The 14,303-nt window shown below is 42.0% G+C and overlaps 1 protein-coding gene across 1 annotated transcript in view; it reads left to right on the plus strand.

Moving 5' to 3' along the window:
* SEL1L3 (SEL1L family member 3) overlaps positions 1-14,303 on the plus strand; it is a 112,409-nt gene that overhangs the window by 43,499 nt on the left and 54,607 nt on the right. The window contains exon 7 of the mRNA XM_073609138.1: positions 12,915-13,047. Within this exon, the coding sequence (XP_073465239.1) occupies positions 12,915-13,047 (133 nt within the window). The remainder of the gene's footprint in view (positions 1-12,914; positions 13,048-14,303) is intronic.

A 14,303-nucleotide genomic window follows, 5' to 3' on the forward strand; every position in this document is an offset into this window, starting at 1 on the left:
ATGCTCTTCGCCAAAACTCAAGTTTAGTCTTTCCTATGTAAAAGCAACCGCAGTTACACTGGAGTAGATAAACCACTCCAGTGGTCCTGCAGTTGGCAAAATGTTTAGGAAAAAAAGTTTTCCCATTAGGGAGAGTGGGATTTCTCTGGGTCAGCATGTAGCCACAGTAGTGGCAAGTACCGCAGGCAAATGTTCCCCTGTATTTACAATGAGTTGTTGTTGATCTAAATTCGCTGTTGGTGATTTTATCCCCAATAGAGGTCGCTCTCCTAAAAGTAAAAGCGGGTTTTTCTGGCACTAAATGGCCCAGACTAGGGTCGAGAACCAATAAGTGCCAGTATCTTTCAATTATTCTTTTAGTTTGCTGGTGTTGTTGATTATAGGTTGTAATGATACTCAGATGGCGTGTATCTCTTTGTTGTTTAGTAGAATGGAGAAGCGTTTGTCTGGGTTTATCAGTTGCTTTTTTAAAAGCCCTTTTTAGGGATTTATGAGAGTATCCGCATATTAGTAATCTGTCTCGTAAGGCAGCAGCTTCTTTAAGGAAGGTTTCATTATCTGTGCAGTTGCGCTTGATCCTGATGTATTGCGAGTAGGGTATGGAATCAATTAGAGGTTTTGGATGGAAGCTAGCAGCATGCAATATGGTGTTGCCAGCTGTGCTTTTTCTAAAAAGCTTCGTAGAGAGCTTGCCCTGTCCATCTTTGAAGACTTCGATGTCTAAAAACGTTACATGAGTGTTGTTGAAGGACATAGTGAATGTCAAGTTGAAGTCATTCTTATTCATCCTGGATATGAACTGCTCGAGTACATCCGAGGGGCCCTCCCAGACGACAAAAATGTCGTCTATGTATCGATACCACCCTTGAATGTGGTTTGTATATTGAGTGATGTTGCCATCTGAAAGGAGGGTTTTCTCCCACTCCCCCAGGTACAGGTTGGCATACGATGGGGCACAACATGTCCCCATCGCTACCCCCTGCACCTGGAGGTAGTGGGAGCCGAGGAAGTTGAAAACATTATGAGTAAGGATGTACTCGAGCAGTTCAATGATGAATTCGTTATAAATGGGATCGGAGTCAAATTTTTTTTTAAGTATATGTCTGATTGCTGCCAAACCAAGTTCATGTGGAATGGAGCTGTAAAGCGTCTCCACGTCAATGGTGACGAGGAGGGCTTGATCTGAAACAGGCAAATGGTCCAGGATTTGTAAAAAGTGGCTAGTGTCCTTTACATAAGATGTCAAAGACACGACGAAGGGCCTAAGGTATTCATCAATCAATTTGCTAGCGTTGTCGCTTATTGAGCCCACGCCTGAGATTATGGGCCTACCCGGTGGATCTGTCAGGTTTTTATGCACTTTAGGGAGTGCATAGAAAGTGGGGGTCTTGGGAAAGTTGTTTCTCACAAAGGTCCAAGTGGCTTTACTGATTATATTGTTGAGAAATGCAGAGTCAACTATCTCGTAAAATTCTTTATTATATTTCTCAACAATAGAGGCTGGCATACGACGATACCAGTCCACATTGTTGAGAATTTTCTTACAAATCTTAATATAGTGCTCATTATCCAAGACTACCACATTCCCTCCCTTGTCAGAAGGTTTGATAGTAATAGTATTATTAGCCTTCAGAGAATCTAACGCCTGTAGTTCTCCTGGGCTGAGATTGGAAGGTCCTTTCTTTTTTATTTTGAGTTTGTCCAGGTCGTTTTTAACAAGTTTGAGAAACGCTGCTGCATTCGGACATGTACTAGGTGGCGGGTACAAATCAGATTTTTTCTTTAATTTCGAGTCACCCGAATGTGATGGAACAACAGGGTCATCTATTTGTTGGAGGATGCGAGAGAGATCTATTTGATCAATCAAATCAGTTGTATCACTCTCCTCCAATAACGCCACAAGTTGGTCTAGGGCTCGATTTTTCTCGAGGGGTAAAATTGCTTTTGGTATCTTGTTTTTGGTAGAGTTTTTTGACAATTATTTTACGGATAAATAATTGAAGGTCTTTATATAGTTCGAATTTATCTAACGTATAATTAGGGCAGAAATTTAATCCTTTTTTCAGAATGGAGGTTTCATATTCTGAGAGGGGATGGGAGGATAAATTAATGATGCTCAGGTCCGTGTCGGAGTGAGTGAGGGTGATGGGGGGAAGAGTCATAGTGTCATTTGTGTGTAGGTGTTTAAGTTTGGTGGAGGTGGTTTGAGACCGGCCAAAACCAGGTCTAAAAAAGATGGGTCGTTGCGACTAGGCTCGTGTGTGGTAGTGGGGTCCTGAGGATAAGAAGATGGATGCGCCTGTGTCAAGTGATTAGGCAACAATCCCTTAGTGGTGTTATCGAGAAGAGCCGGGATGAGGGGATTGATTATTTTATCTGAGATTGATTTCTTAGGTTTCTGGTCTTGGGTGGAGTCGCCTGACAATGGGCGTTTGGTCCCATAGGGAGGTTTTGCTTTAGAGGTGATAAGTGGGGGAATATGAGGCAGAGGTTTGTTGGAGGAAGATTTTTGAGGTATATTCGAATTTCTGGATGTTTTATTAATTTGGTTCCATTTGTAGGCCTTGCCGGCCTCAAATGCATTCTTGTCCCTGTGGAATTTGAAGTTTTTTTTGATGAGAATATTTTTATTGAAAGATTCCAAATGGATTTTAAGTTTTTTCTCTTTGGTGGAAACTGATTGGTGTGTCTTGAATTTTTGAAGTTGTTCACAAGTCTTAGTGATTTCAATATCCAATGCCAGAGATCTCCTTGTGTATTCATCTATCAGAATCTGCATGAGATTCCGTGAGCATGTTTGTAGGGCATTTTCCCATGTAGACTTGAACTCAGCGTCCAGATCCTCCAGGGTAGGGAAGATCTGGACGCGGAGACCCAATGGGTTCATGTTGCTTTTGAGGTAATCTTGAAACGACCTGATATGCCAAAAAAATGAGGATTTTTTTCTCTAAGTTCTTGGCAAGTTTGAAGAACAAAGAGGAAATCTCTGCTTCTGTGCGATCACTATCGCCAAATTTGTCCAGGTATTGTTGCATTAAAGAATCCCAGTCCTGGCCCACAAATACATTTTCAAAGTGTATAGCTTCCGTTTCAGAAGCCATTATCAGGTAATGTATTGGGAGGGTAGGATTTAATATAAATGGTTGACAAACACGAGGAGTAAGATGAAGATCGCTACCGGGGGAAGGGAAGGTACCGATCTCCAGGGAGGGTAGTTATAATGAGTATGGAAAATATTAAGAGCCTAAAGTATGTTGGTCAGGCGGGGAGTGGTATTTGCTACCAAAGAGACAATGAACAAAGAAAGGAAGACCAACTTGTTTAGGAGGAAAGCCGTGCCACGTCCAATAGTACTTAAACACAAGAAAAGGTTCCCCTAGGTGGACTTTCCCGGCACTTGCATAACAGAGAAAATTAGAAATAGAAACTATAATACATCATAAAAGGATATATGTTTTATTCAATTAGGAAAATACAAATATTAAAAACAAAGTGGATATCATCGGTAACAAAGCAGTACTACTTAGTAAACACATTAAACAATCAAGCAATAGGCAATGGTGAAAAGAAACCAGAAAAACTCTTTTCAAGCCCGACGCGTTTCGGGGTGTTTAATGTTTCTAGGGTCCTTCTTCAGGGGCATGGTCGAAAAGAGGGGTTCATCTAAGTATATTGAAAAAAAAATAAATAAATAAATAAATAAATAATATAAGAATAAAAGTGTGTAGACAAGGGTCAAATAATGCAAAGGTTGTTAGTAGATATCCAATAGGGGGTTTAAATGATCCATTGATCACCTACCTGGAAATGTTCCATTAACTGCTTGTGGGAAAAAGTTTAAAACAAAAAGCCACTGAGAAAGAGCAGGGTGTCGATGGGCAATTAGGATGTAGTGGGTATAGGTGCTAGTATTAGATGGTATAAGCTGCAGGAAAGTAGGCAGCAATCTCCATAGAGGAGTATGACAATGTGCCCATCCCGCCCGACCCGGGCATGCGCAAGCCAGAGCGGAATGCTGTTTATTTGGGGCATGTTGGGTGTGCATCATATCTGAAAAACAATCGTTTATCAAGCCAGGTATGTTCATTTTTTTTTTTTAATATGTAATTGTTTTTACAGGATTAAGTTCCTCCAGACGTCTCTAGTGAGCCATGGCTGTGGTTGACCTCTGACCAGCCTGAATAGTTCATAATCATAAGATACTATTAGCTATCCATGACCGGGGTGGGGGATGTAATCGTATGATCATGCAATGCTGATTTATTATCCTGTAAACATGAATGGAATAAATCAGTAATGTGCAGTTTCAAAACTGAAAACCCATATTAAAGCGGTGTTAAACCAAAAAGCAAGGATAATTAATGCAGCTTCTTAGATGCGATGGCTGCATTCCTTTTCTTTTTTTAGGCTTTCTTTCTTTTATTTTTCCCTGCCAGCAAGCCTTATTATTTATCATCAAAGCAAGCTGTCCTGCTGATGTAGCAGTTAGGGGGTCAAGATAAGCCTTTTAAGCCTAGGTTCACATTTGTGTGGGTCAGGAACGCTGGCAAAATCATGCCACCTTCCTGACCCGCAGGCAAAACGTGCTGCATTTTAGCAGACGCAAAAGGGTGCCATTTATTCTCAACGGCACGCTCACGCACTAGAAGAAAATGTGGTGCGTTTTCCCGTGTGTTAAACTGCATGGTGCTGCAATACCATGAAGTTCCCTGCAGGTGCATTTTAAAAAAGGATTAGGGACTTCTTATTAAGCATTTCTCACCGGTACACCCAAAAATTTGAATGTGGGCTAACACTGACAGGGGTGCTTACAATGACCAGCATTTATTTCTTTATATAAAACTTTTATCCCAAAAGTAACAACATTTTTTAGTTTTGGGTTCAATACTGCTTTAAGGTACCATAAAGCTGATTACGTTTTTTTTTATTTTTATGTGCCCATATTCAGTCATCTGCCTGCATGTGAAATTATTATAGATTGTTTTTCCATTTTTTTAATTCCATGGGAAAACAAAATATCCTCGTAAAGTTGATTTCCTTTTCTATTCTTTAATACATGTACTTGTTAGCCAAATCTCTTATTTACACTGCAAACACAAAGGTGCCATTGTGTCATAATATGCCAGTGCAGACAGCAAATAACATGCTCAGCTATGTAATCCTACCTGATATACATATAAATATCAGGATTTAATACAGCAGACTTGTTCCGCTGTGTGTGTGTGTGTGTGTGTGTGTGTGTGTGTGTGTGTGTGTGTGTGTGTGTGTGTGTGTGTGTGTGTGTGTGTGTGTGTGAGCTCTACACATACTGGGGTTGATATACTAAAGGCAAATAGACTGCGCACCTTGCAAAGTGCAGTTGTTCCAGAGCTTAGTAAATGAGGTACTTCTTCACTTGCACTTGTAATTTCTCACTGCACAGAATAGCCAATCACATGCAAGGAAAATAAAACAAACAGCATTTTTGCTTGCACATGATTGGATGATGGAAGTCAGCAGAACTTCTGCTCATTTACTAACCTCCGCAGCAACTGTACCTTGAAAAGTGCACAGCCTATTTGCCTTTAGTAAATCAAACCCATTGTGCACACTTATCTCACAGTGCCCTCATCCAGAAGTGACAGGTCCAACCTCTAGTTACCTCCCTTTCCAGTTATGTTTTAAACACTTGATTTCCTTACAGGCTGCCACTTACTGCTAACTACTTGGTATATATACAGAAATAATAGGAATATGAGTTCATGCATGCCAGACAGTGCACAGCATTAACCAAGAACAGGGAGGAAAGTGTTCCTGAAGGAGGGGGGGAGGTCAGAAGACACCATCCACTGCCCTACTGACACCATCACCGCCACATACTCCCTACCCTTTCTCCAGAAGCACTGTGAAAAAAATGTTTTAAAAAATGATTTAAAAAAAATAATAAACAACAAAATTGTAAAAAATAGAGAAAATAATAAAAACAAAAAACTACTGACACACTGCTCTACTGACACTGTCCACTACCTCCACCCCCAATCATTGTGAAAAACAGAAACTACAGTAAACTGTAAAATAATTTTAAAAATACAATTGTAAAAAAAATAATAAAAATAAAGAACTACTGACACCATCCACTGCCCTACTGACACCATCCTGCTCATACTACTCACCTCTGTACACTCCACACTGCTCACATGCACATTATAACCACCGCCATACACTCCACACTCCTCACATACACATACTACCCACCGCCAGGGCCGGACCTATCATTGGGCTAAAAAAAAGGTAATTTTACTGCGCTATCCAAATAAGTCATATATAATGGAAAACAAGCTGCAACTATAATGTGAGACACACACACTAAATACAAAGTAAGAAAAAAAGCTGCGCTATATTGTGTTATAATATGCCAGTGCAGACAGCAAATAACGTACTCAGCTATGTAATCTTACTTTAAGGATATGTGAATACATATAAATATCAGGATTTAATACAGCAGACTTGTTCTGCTGTGCGTGTGTGAGCTCTAGACATACTGGGGTTGATATACTAAAGGCAAATAGACTGTGCACCTTGCAAAGTGCAGTTGTTGCAGAGCTTAGTAAATGAGGTACTTCTTCACTTGCACTTGTAATTTCCCACTGCACAGAATAGCCAATCACATGCAAGGAAAATAAAAAAATAATAATAAAAATAAAGAACTACTGACACCATCCACTGCCCTACTGACACCATCCTGCACATACTACTCACCGCTGTACACTCCTCACTCCTCACTCCTCACATGCACATACTACCCACCGCCAGGGCCGGACTTATCATTGGGCTAAAAAAAAGGTAATTTTACTGCGCTATCCAAATAAGTCATATATAATGGAAAACAAGCTGCAACTATAATGTGAGACACACACACTAAATACAACGTAAGAAAAAAAGCTGCGCTATATAAATAGTGATCAAAAAAATGTGACTTAAAGAGTATTCATCTAAACGGATGGAGATGTGAAAGCTCCATATGTCACGCTATTACATAAATATTTGAATGCAATCACAAGTGAAATGTGCAGAAAATGATTGAAAAATTAAAAAAACAAAGTGAAAATCAATAACTTCTCAAACAAATTGAGTCCCCTCCAATGGGCTATTAAGTAGAAGCCCCACTGAATATACAGTTCATAGTGATCTTCCAAGTGGTGATATTTCAGCCCTCTAAATAGTACTGACATACGACCACAACACCAAGGGAGATGTGATAGAGTGCGACAGGAAAGTTCCTCCACCTGTAATATTATTACTGCTTACCAGCTTTTAAGATCTCTTGTTTAAGGAGATCGTAAGTGCCTGTGGCTCTTATCCCCAGCCCTGGGTCTTTGAACTTGAATGGCTAGATGTCACCGGACTCTCTAAGTGGGGTATCTTCTGTACAGCAGATGTACGTCAGCAAATGAGCAGCACCTCCTCTTTGCCAAAGAGACCTCACCATGTCCACCTAGATGGAGATTGGATGCAGGTTGTGATGTCTGAGATCACCAGGGTTTGGTGCCCTTTTTAAAAAAAAAAAAAAAAAAAAAAAAAACTAGCAAGGCCTAAATAAATAGTAAGGAAAACCTAGAAAAACATAATAAAACAAATGTCACTGTAAAAATATAAACTTAGCTTACCTTAACAGTGGACAGTGTAATTCAGTAGAGCAGTGGACGTAATCAACAGAGCAGTGGATGATGTGTGGATGGTGTCAGTAGGGCAGAGGATAATGTCGGTAGGGCAGCGGATGGTGTCGGTAGGGCAGCGGATGGTGTCAGTAGGGCAGTGGACGGTGTCAGTAGGGCAGTGGACGGTGTCAGTAGGGCAGTGGACGGTGTCAGTAGGGCAGTGGACGGTGTCAGTAGGGCAATGGACAGTGTCAGTCAGTAGAGCAATGGACAGTGTCTGTAGGGCAGAAGTTGGTGTTATGGCAGTGGACAGTGTCACCATTTTACAATTTCACTTTTGAAAGAGAAGTATTCTCTTTCAATCAGGAGATTTCACCTGTAGTATGTTTTTCTGCTGCTAGGTGTCCTCAGTCTGATGGCCAGTATTATTCAACCCACTCCCTCTGAGCCCTAGGCTGTGACTGGACAGTGAAAGGAGAAACAGCACAGTGATGGGCTCATCTCTCTGTCCCTCTGCTCTCTTCTCCTATCATTATGCTTCTTGTCAGCACATGAACTAATAGTCAAATTGCCCTGCTTCTTGCTCTCACACTCTGACACAAATTAATGCAGCTTTGTATTCATTAATCCATGTAGTGTAAATACCTGCATATGACTTGGTATCAGCTTTTTGTAGCCTCCTGTACAGCAGAGCTATAGTTTGGAGAAGGGGACACAAAACAAGGAACCAGTAGTGCTCATGTGACATGCTGATAGGAGGAGATAGCAGTGTGAGAGAGAGATGAGCTCATCAATATTGCTTCTCCTTTCACCACCTGATCACAGGCTGGGGGAGGGACAAGAGCTGTAAGTGTTATTTAAGGCTCGGTTCACATCTATGCATGTGCAGGTAATGCATATTTTTGCAGTTTTTTTTTTTTTTTTTGACGTTGCTAAGAAGAGTTGTTATGCAGGAAAACGCACCAAAAACTCATGTTACATGCATTTTTTATGCAATTCCATTGAAGTCTATGAAGCCAAAAACACCACGCTGTGTGTAAAAAAAAAAAAAAAAAAAAAAAAAATTCACCTTTACAAAAAACGCTTTGCAGGAAACTGCATAGATGTGAACGGGACCCATGGGAAAAAAGGTTAGATGGATTGTAATGCATTCCTGTGGATCTGCAAACGCACTATAAAGCGCATAGATGTGAACATAGCCTAACTGAAGAACATAAAATTCGGATCCCTTTCCCTGCAGGACAGGGATCTGCTCTGTGGCATCAAATTGTGATTAAGGCCCCTTTCATACTGGGGCGGTGGGGGCTTCGGCAGTAAAATGCCGCTATTTTTAGCGGCGCTTTCCCGTCGTTTTAGCAGTATTCGGCCGCTAACGGGGCGGTTTTAACCCCCGCTAGCGGCCAAAAAAGAGTTCAAAGCGCCGCTACAGTGGCACTATGCCGGCGGTATAGCCGCGCTGCCCCATTGATTTCAGTGGGCAGGAGCGGTGAAGGAGCGGTGTATACACCGCTCCTTCACCGCTCCAAAGATGCTGTTTGCAGGAGTTTTTTTTCCCTCCTGCCAGCGCACTGCTCCAGTGTGAAAGCCCCCAGGCTTTCACACTGGAGATACAGCAGCATCAGTTTCAGGTCCGTTTGCAGGATCCTGGTGCGGTATACTTGCCTTGTCCCCAGGATTCTGCGATGTCCCCCCAGCTGTGTCTGTGGGCTCTGTCCTCCGTCCGAAGCCTCTCTGTGCCGGGCTCCGTTCCCTGCGAGCGTGGCGAGGCACGGGGGCGGAGGCTGGCAGCAAATTTAAAAAAATGTAAAAATCATAACACATTCAGTACTGTAATCTTACAGATTACAGTACTGTATGACATCATTTCACTTCCCTTTTGTCCCCAGTGCTTTGTCCAGTGCCCTGCATGCAGTTTTATATGATATATTCTGTTCTTTCTGCCTGGAAACTTGAGATTGTCCATAGCAACCAAAAAGTGTCCCTTTACGTCAAAAGTGGTTTTAGACCAGCTAGAAAACAGCGATAGTAAATTAGAACACTTGCAGAACTGAGCGATAGTGAATCGTGGGGAAATGTATTTTATTATTATTATATTATTATTTTTTTAATTATTTATATTTATTATATTATAATTTATGATTTTGTGTTTCAAACTTCATCATACCCGGGATATCTACTAGACTCTTGTTTGGACAGATTTAGGTGTGTTATTGTTAAGAATTACAGCCTACAATATAAAACGCCAACTTTCTGTGCAAAATAATTGTACCGCTTTCAGCACCTAAAATCCAAAATAATCATACCGCCAGGGAGGTTAAAGTCTAGGCAGATAAAAAAAAAATATACAAATGAATGCACCTATGTACAGTGCCTTTCAAAAATATTCACCCCCCCTTGGCATTTTTCGTGTTTTGTTGCCTCACAACCTGGAATTAACATGGATTGTTTGAGGATTTGCATCATTTCATTTACAGAACATGCCCACAACTTTGAAGATGTTTTTTTTTTATTGTGAAGCAAACAACAAATAGGACAAAATAACAGAAAAAGTCAATGTGCATAACTATTCACCCTCCTAAAGTCAATCCTTTGTAGAGCCGCCTTTTGCGGCTATCACAGCTCCAAGTCACTTTGGATAAGTCTCTATGAACTTGCCACATCTTACCACTGGGATTTTTGCCCATTCCTCCTTGCAAAACTGCTCCAGCTCCTTCAAGTTGGATGGTTTGCGCTTGTGAACAGCAATCTTTAAAGGGGTTGTAAAGGTATTTTTTTTTTTTTTTTTAAAATAACAAACATGTTATACTTACCTTCACTGTGCAGCTCGTTCTGCACAGAGTGGCCCCGAACCTGGTCTTCTGGGGTCCCTCGGCGGCTGTTTCAGCTCCTCCCCGCAAGCATTTACCACCTTAATGCGAGCTCCCTCACATGGTGGTGAGTGCTTGCGGGCGCGCTCCCGTGATACAGCCGGCGGCTATAGCCGCTCGCTGTATCACTCGGCCCCGCCCCCCGGCGCGCCGCGTCATCGGATGTGATTGACAGCAGCGCGAGCCAATGGCTGCGCTGCTTTCAATCCATCCACTGCAGCCAATCAGCGACCAGGCTGAGCTGCAATGAAGATGACGAGGACGAGCAGCGAAGATTCGAGGCGTCAGGTAAGTAAAACGGGGGGGCTGGGGGCGGCGGTACTGTCAAAAGTTTTTTCACCTTAATGCATAGAATGCATTAAGGTGAAAAAATTTTTACCTTTACAACCCCTTTAAGTCTGACCACCGATTTTCTATTGGATTGAGGTCTGGGCTTTGACTAGGTCATTCCAACACATTTACATGTTTCCCCTTAAACCACTCAAGTGTTGCTTTAGCAGTGTGTTTGGGGTCATTGTCCTCCTGGAAGGTGAACCTCCGTCCTAGCCTCAAAGCACACACAGAGTGGTACAGGTTTTGCTCAAGAATATCCCTGTATTTAGCACCTTCCATCTTTCCCTCAGCTCTGACCAGTTTCCCATTCCTGACTGCTGAAAAACATCCCCACATGTTGGTGTTCTTTGCGTGATGTGATGTGTTGGGTTTGCTCCAGACATAGCGTTTTCTTTGATGGCCAAAAAATTCAATTTTAGTCTCATCAAACCAGAGCACCTTCCTCCATACATTTTGGAAGTCTCCCACATCCCTTTTTTGCAAACTCAAAACATGCCATTTTGTTTTTTGCTGAAAGTAATGGCTTCCTCTCTGATTAATGTCCTCCTTGCCCGGTCCGTGAGTTTTGGTGTGCGGCCGTCTCTTGGCAGGTTTGCTGTTGTGCCATGTTCTCTCCATTTGGTTATGATAGATTTGATGGTGCTCCTAGGGATCATCAAATATTTGGATATTTTTTTTATAACCTAACCCTGACTTGTATTTCTTAACAACATTGTCCCTTACTTGTTTGGAGAGTTCCTTGGTCTTCACGGCAGTGTTTGGTTAGTGGTGCCTCTTGCTTAGGTGTTGCAGCCTCTGGGGCCTTTCAAAAAGGTGTGTGTATATGTAATGACAGATCATACGACACTTAGATTGCACACAGGTGGACATCATTTCACTAATTATGTGACTTCTGAAGGTAATTGGTTGCACCAGAGCTTTTTATGGGCTTCATAACAAGGGGTGAATACATACGCACATGCCAATTATCAGTTTTTTTATTTCTGAAAAATTAGTTTTATGTATATACTATTGTGTTCTGATCCATCACATATAATTCAGATTAAAAAACATTGAACTAAAGGCAGTAATGTAACAAAATAGGTTAGGGTTGTCCCGATACCGATATTAGTATCGGGACGGATACTGAGCATTTGCGCGAGTACTTGTACTCCGCACAAATGCTCCCGATGCCAGATCCGATACCTGGGAGAGGAATAAAGTGACTCGGCGCAACCGGAAGTCAGTGGGCGGAACACCGGAAGTGACGCTCCGTGTTGACGTCAGCGGTTGGACATCCTGACGCCCATCTTGGTACACCCTGCATTCGGCTGCAGTAAGCCAGCAGCAGACATCTTTTTACACCCAGCCCATATAGTTCGGTCAGTGCCAGCCACCTGTCAGTGCCAGCATCACCTGTCAGTGTCATCAGTGCCAGCCATCTATCAGTGCCATCTATCAGTGCCAGCCACCTGTCAGTGCCATCTATCAGTGCCATCGTCACCTGTCAATGCCATCTATCAGTGCCAGCCACCTGTCAGTACCAGCCATCAGTGCCATCTGTCAGTGCCCGCCATCTGTCAGTGCTGCATATCAGTGCCACCTAATCCTATCTGTTCATCAGTGCTGCATATCAGTGCCACCTAACCTGTATTGTGCTTTGAAAACTGTCACATAACATTAAAAAAAAGTATCGGTATCGGCGAGTACTTCAAAAAAAGTATCAGTACTTGTACTCGGTCTTAAAAAAGTGGTATCGGGACAACCCTAAAATAGGTAAAAAGTCAAGGGGGTGAATACCTTTGCAAGGCACTGTAATAATCAATGCATCATTAAATGCATCAAATGTATTTTTTAGTACCTGAGCTTGACCTAGTATAGGCCTCTTGCAATCCTTATGCAGCAGAGCTTAGATTGGGGAGAGGGAGAAGCAGCACAAGAAGCCCATTTGTTGTGCTACTGTGCAACAGTACAGAATAACAGAGAGATAACCATAAGGGTAACCAAATTGCATTTGCATGCAGGAAACAGAAACAATATCTTTCCTGGTGATGACATTTTTATAATTATTTGATTTCACCATATTTTGTTTTTTTAGTGCTGATGAAGAAATACATTTTGATGATACTGATGGTTTTATGGCTCTTGGGGGCAGCAAGTTTGTTTCCAGCATAGATGGTTTCTTTGGACCTGTGAAATATTACCGCCTTAAGGCTCTGCAAATGGATGAGGTAGGTACCAAGTGTTTTAGTATCAGGAATAGATTGGCTGTATTTGGAATGTTGAGCAGCTGAAAAACACAAACTTAACAAAAACAAGTACAGAATTTGCATAAAGTGAACCTGTACTTTAAATTCCTAAGGAGCACATACCGCAAGATGCCCATTATATCCCAACAACGGCACTACCTGCCTGGAGTTTGCATGTTCTCCCTGTGCCTGCGTGGGTTTCCTCCGAGTACTCTGGTTTCCTCCCACACTCCAAAGACATGCTGGTAGGTTAATTGGCTTCTGTCCAAAAAATTGGCCCATGAATATGAATGTGAGTTGGGGACCTTGAATTGTGGGCTCCTTGAGTGCCGGTTCACACTAAACGCGGCAGGACTTGCAGGTCGCCTCACCGAGGCGACCTGCACACGACTGCCGGGGCAACTTGCAAGATGACTTCTGTATAGAAGTCTATGCAAGTCGCCCTCAAAGTAGTACAGGAACCTTTCTTCTAAGTCGGAGCGACTTGCGTCGCTCCGATTAGAACGGTTCCATTGTACAGAACGGGAGGCGACTTGTCAGGCGGCTAGGTCGCCTGACAAGTCGCCCCCGTGTGAACCGGCTCTGAGGGTAGGGACTGATGTGAGTGTGCAATGTATGATGTGGATTTCTGCGTAAATTGACGGTGCTATATGGGTACCTTAAATAGAATAATAATATAATAGATGAGCATCTTAATGAGACACAATGTACAAGGAGAGGACAACTGTAGACACTCAATCAGGTTAAACTGGATGGACTGGTGTCTTTATTTAACCTTACTAACTATGGAGCTATTATTACTTCAGTTGTCCATGAAAAGCCTGTTTTGTGTCTTCGGCTTACTTAGTTTCACTGTGTTACTGGCTTCTGACTTTCCTTGACTTCACCTCAAATGTGCATTAAAAAAAAACAGCCATTGCACAAAATACAACAGGAACCAGCACCCCTGGCTACACAGAAAATTGGAAAAATATAGATAATTTTGGTCATTGTGACTGAAGTTCTCCTCTATTTTGGCTACCATATTAGCAGCCATTATAATTACTTTAGTTAACCACTTGACCTCCAGAAGATTTACCCCCCTTCATGACCAAGCCATTTTTTGCGATACGGCACTGCGTTATATTAACTGACAATTGTGCCACGCTGTACTCAAAAAAAAATTTATGTCCTTTTTTCCTACAAATAGGGCTTTTTTTTTTTTTTTTTTTGGTGGTATTTGATCACCTCTGCGGTTT

The sequence above is a fragment of the Aquarana catesbeiana genome, linkage group LG01 (genome assembly GCF_042186555.1).
Source record: "Aquarana catesbeiana isolate 2022-GZ linkage group LG01, ASM4218655v1, whole genome shotgun sequence".
In the NCBI taxonomy this organism is placed as follows: domain Eukaryota; kingdom Metazoa; phylum Chordata; class Amphibia; order Anura; family Ranidae; genus Aquarana; species Aquarana catesbeiana.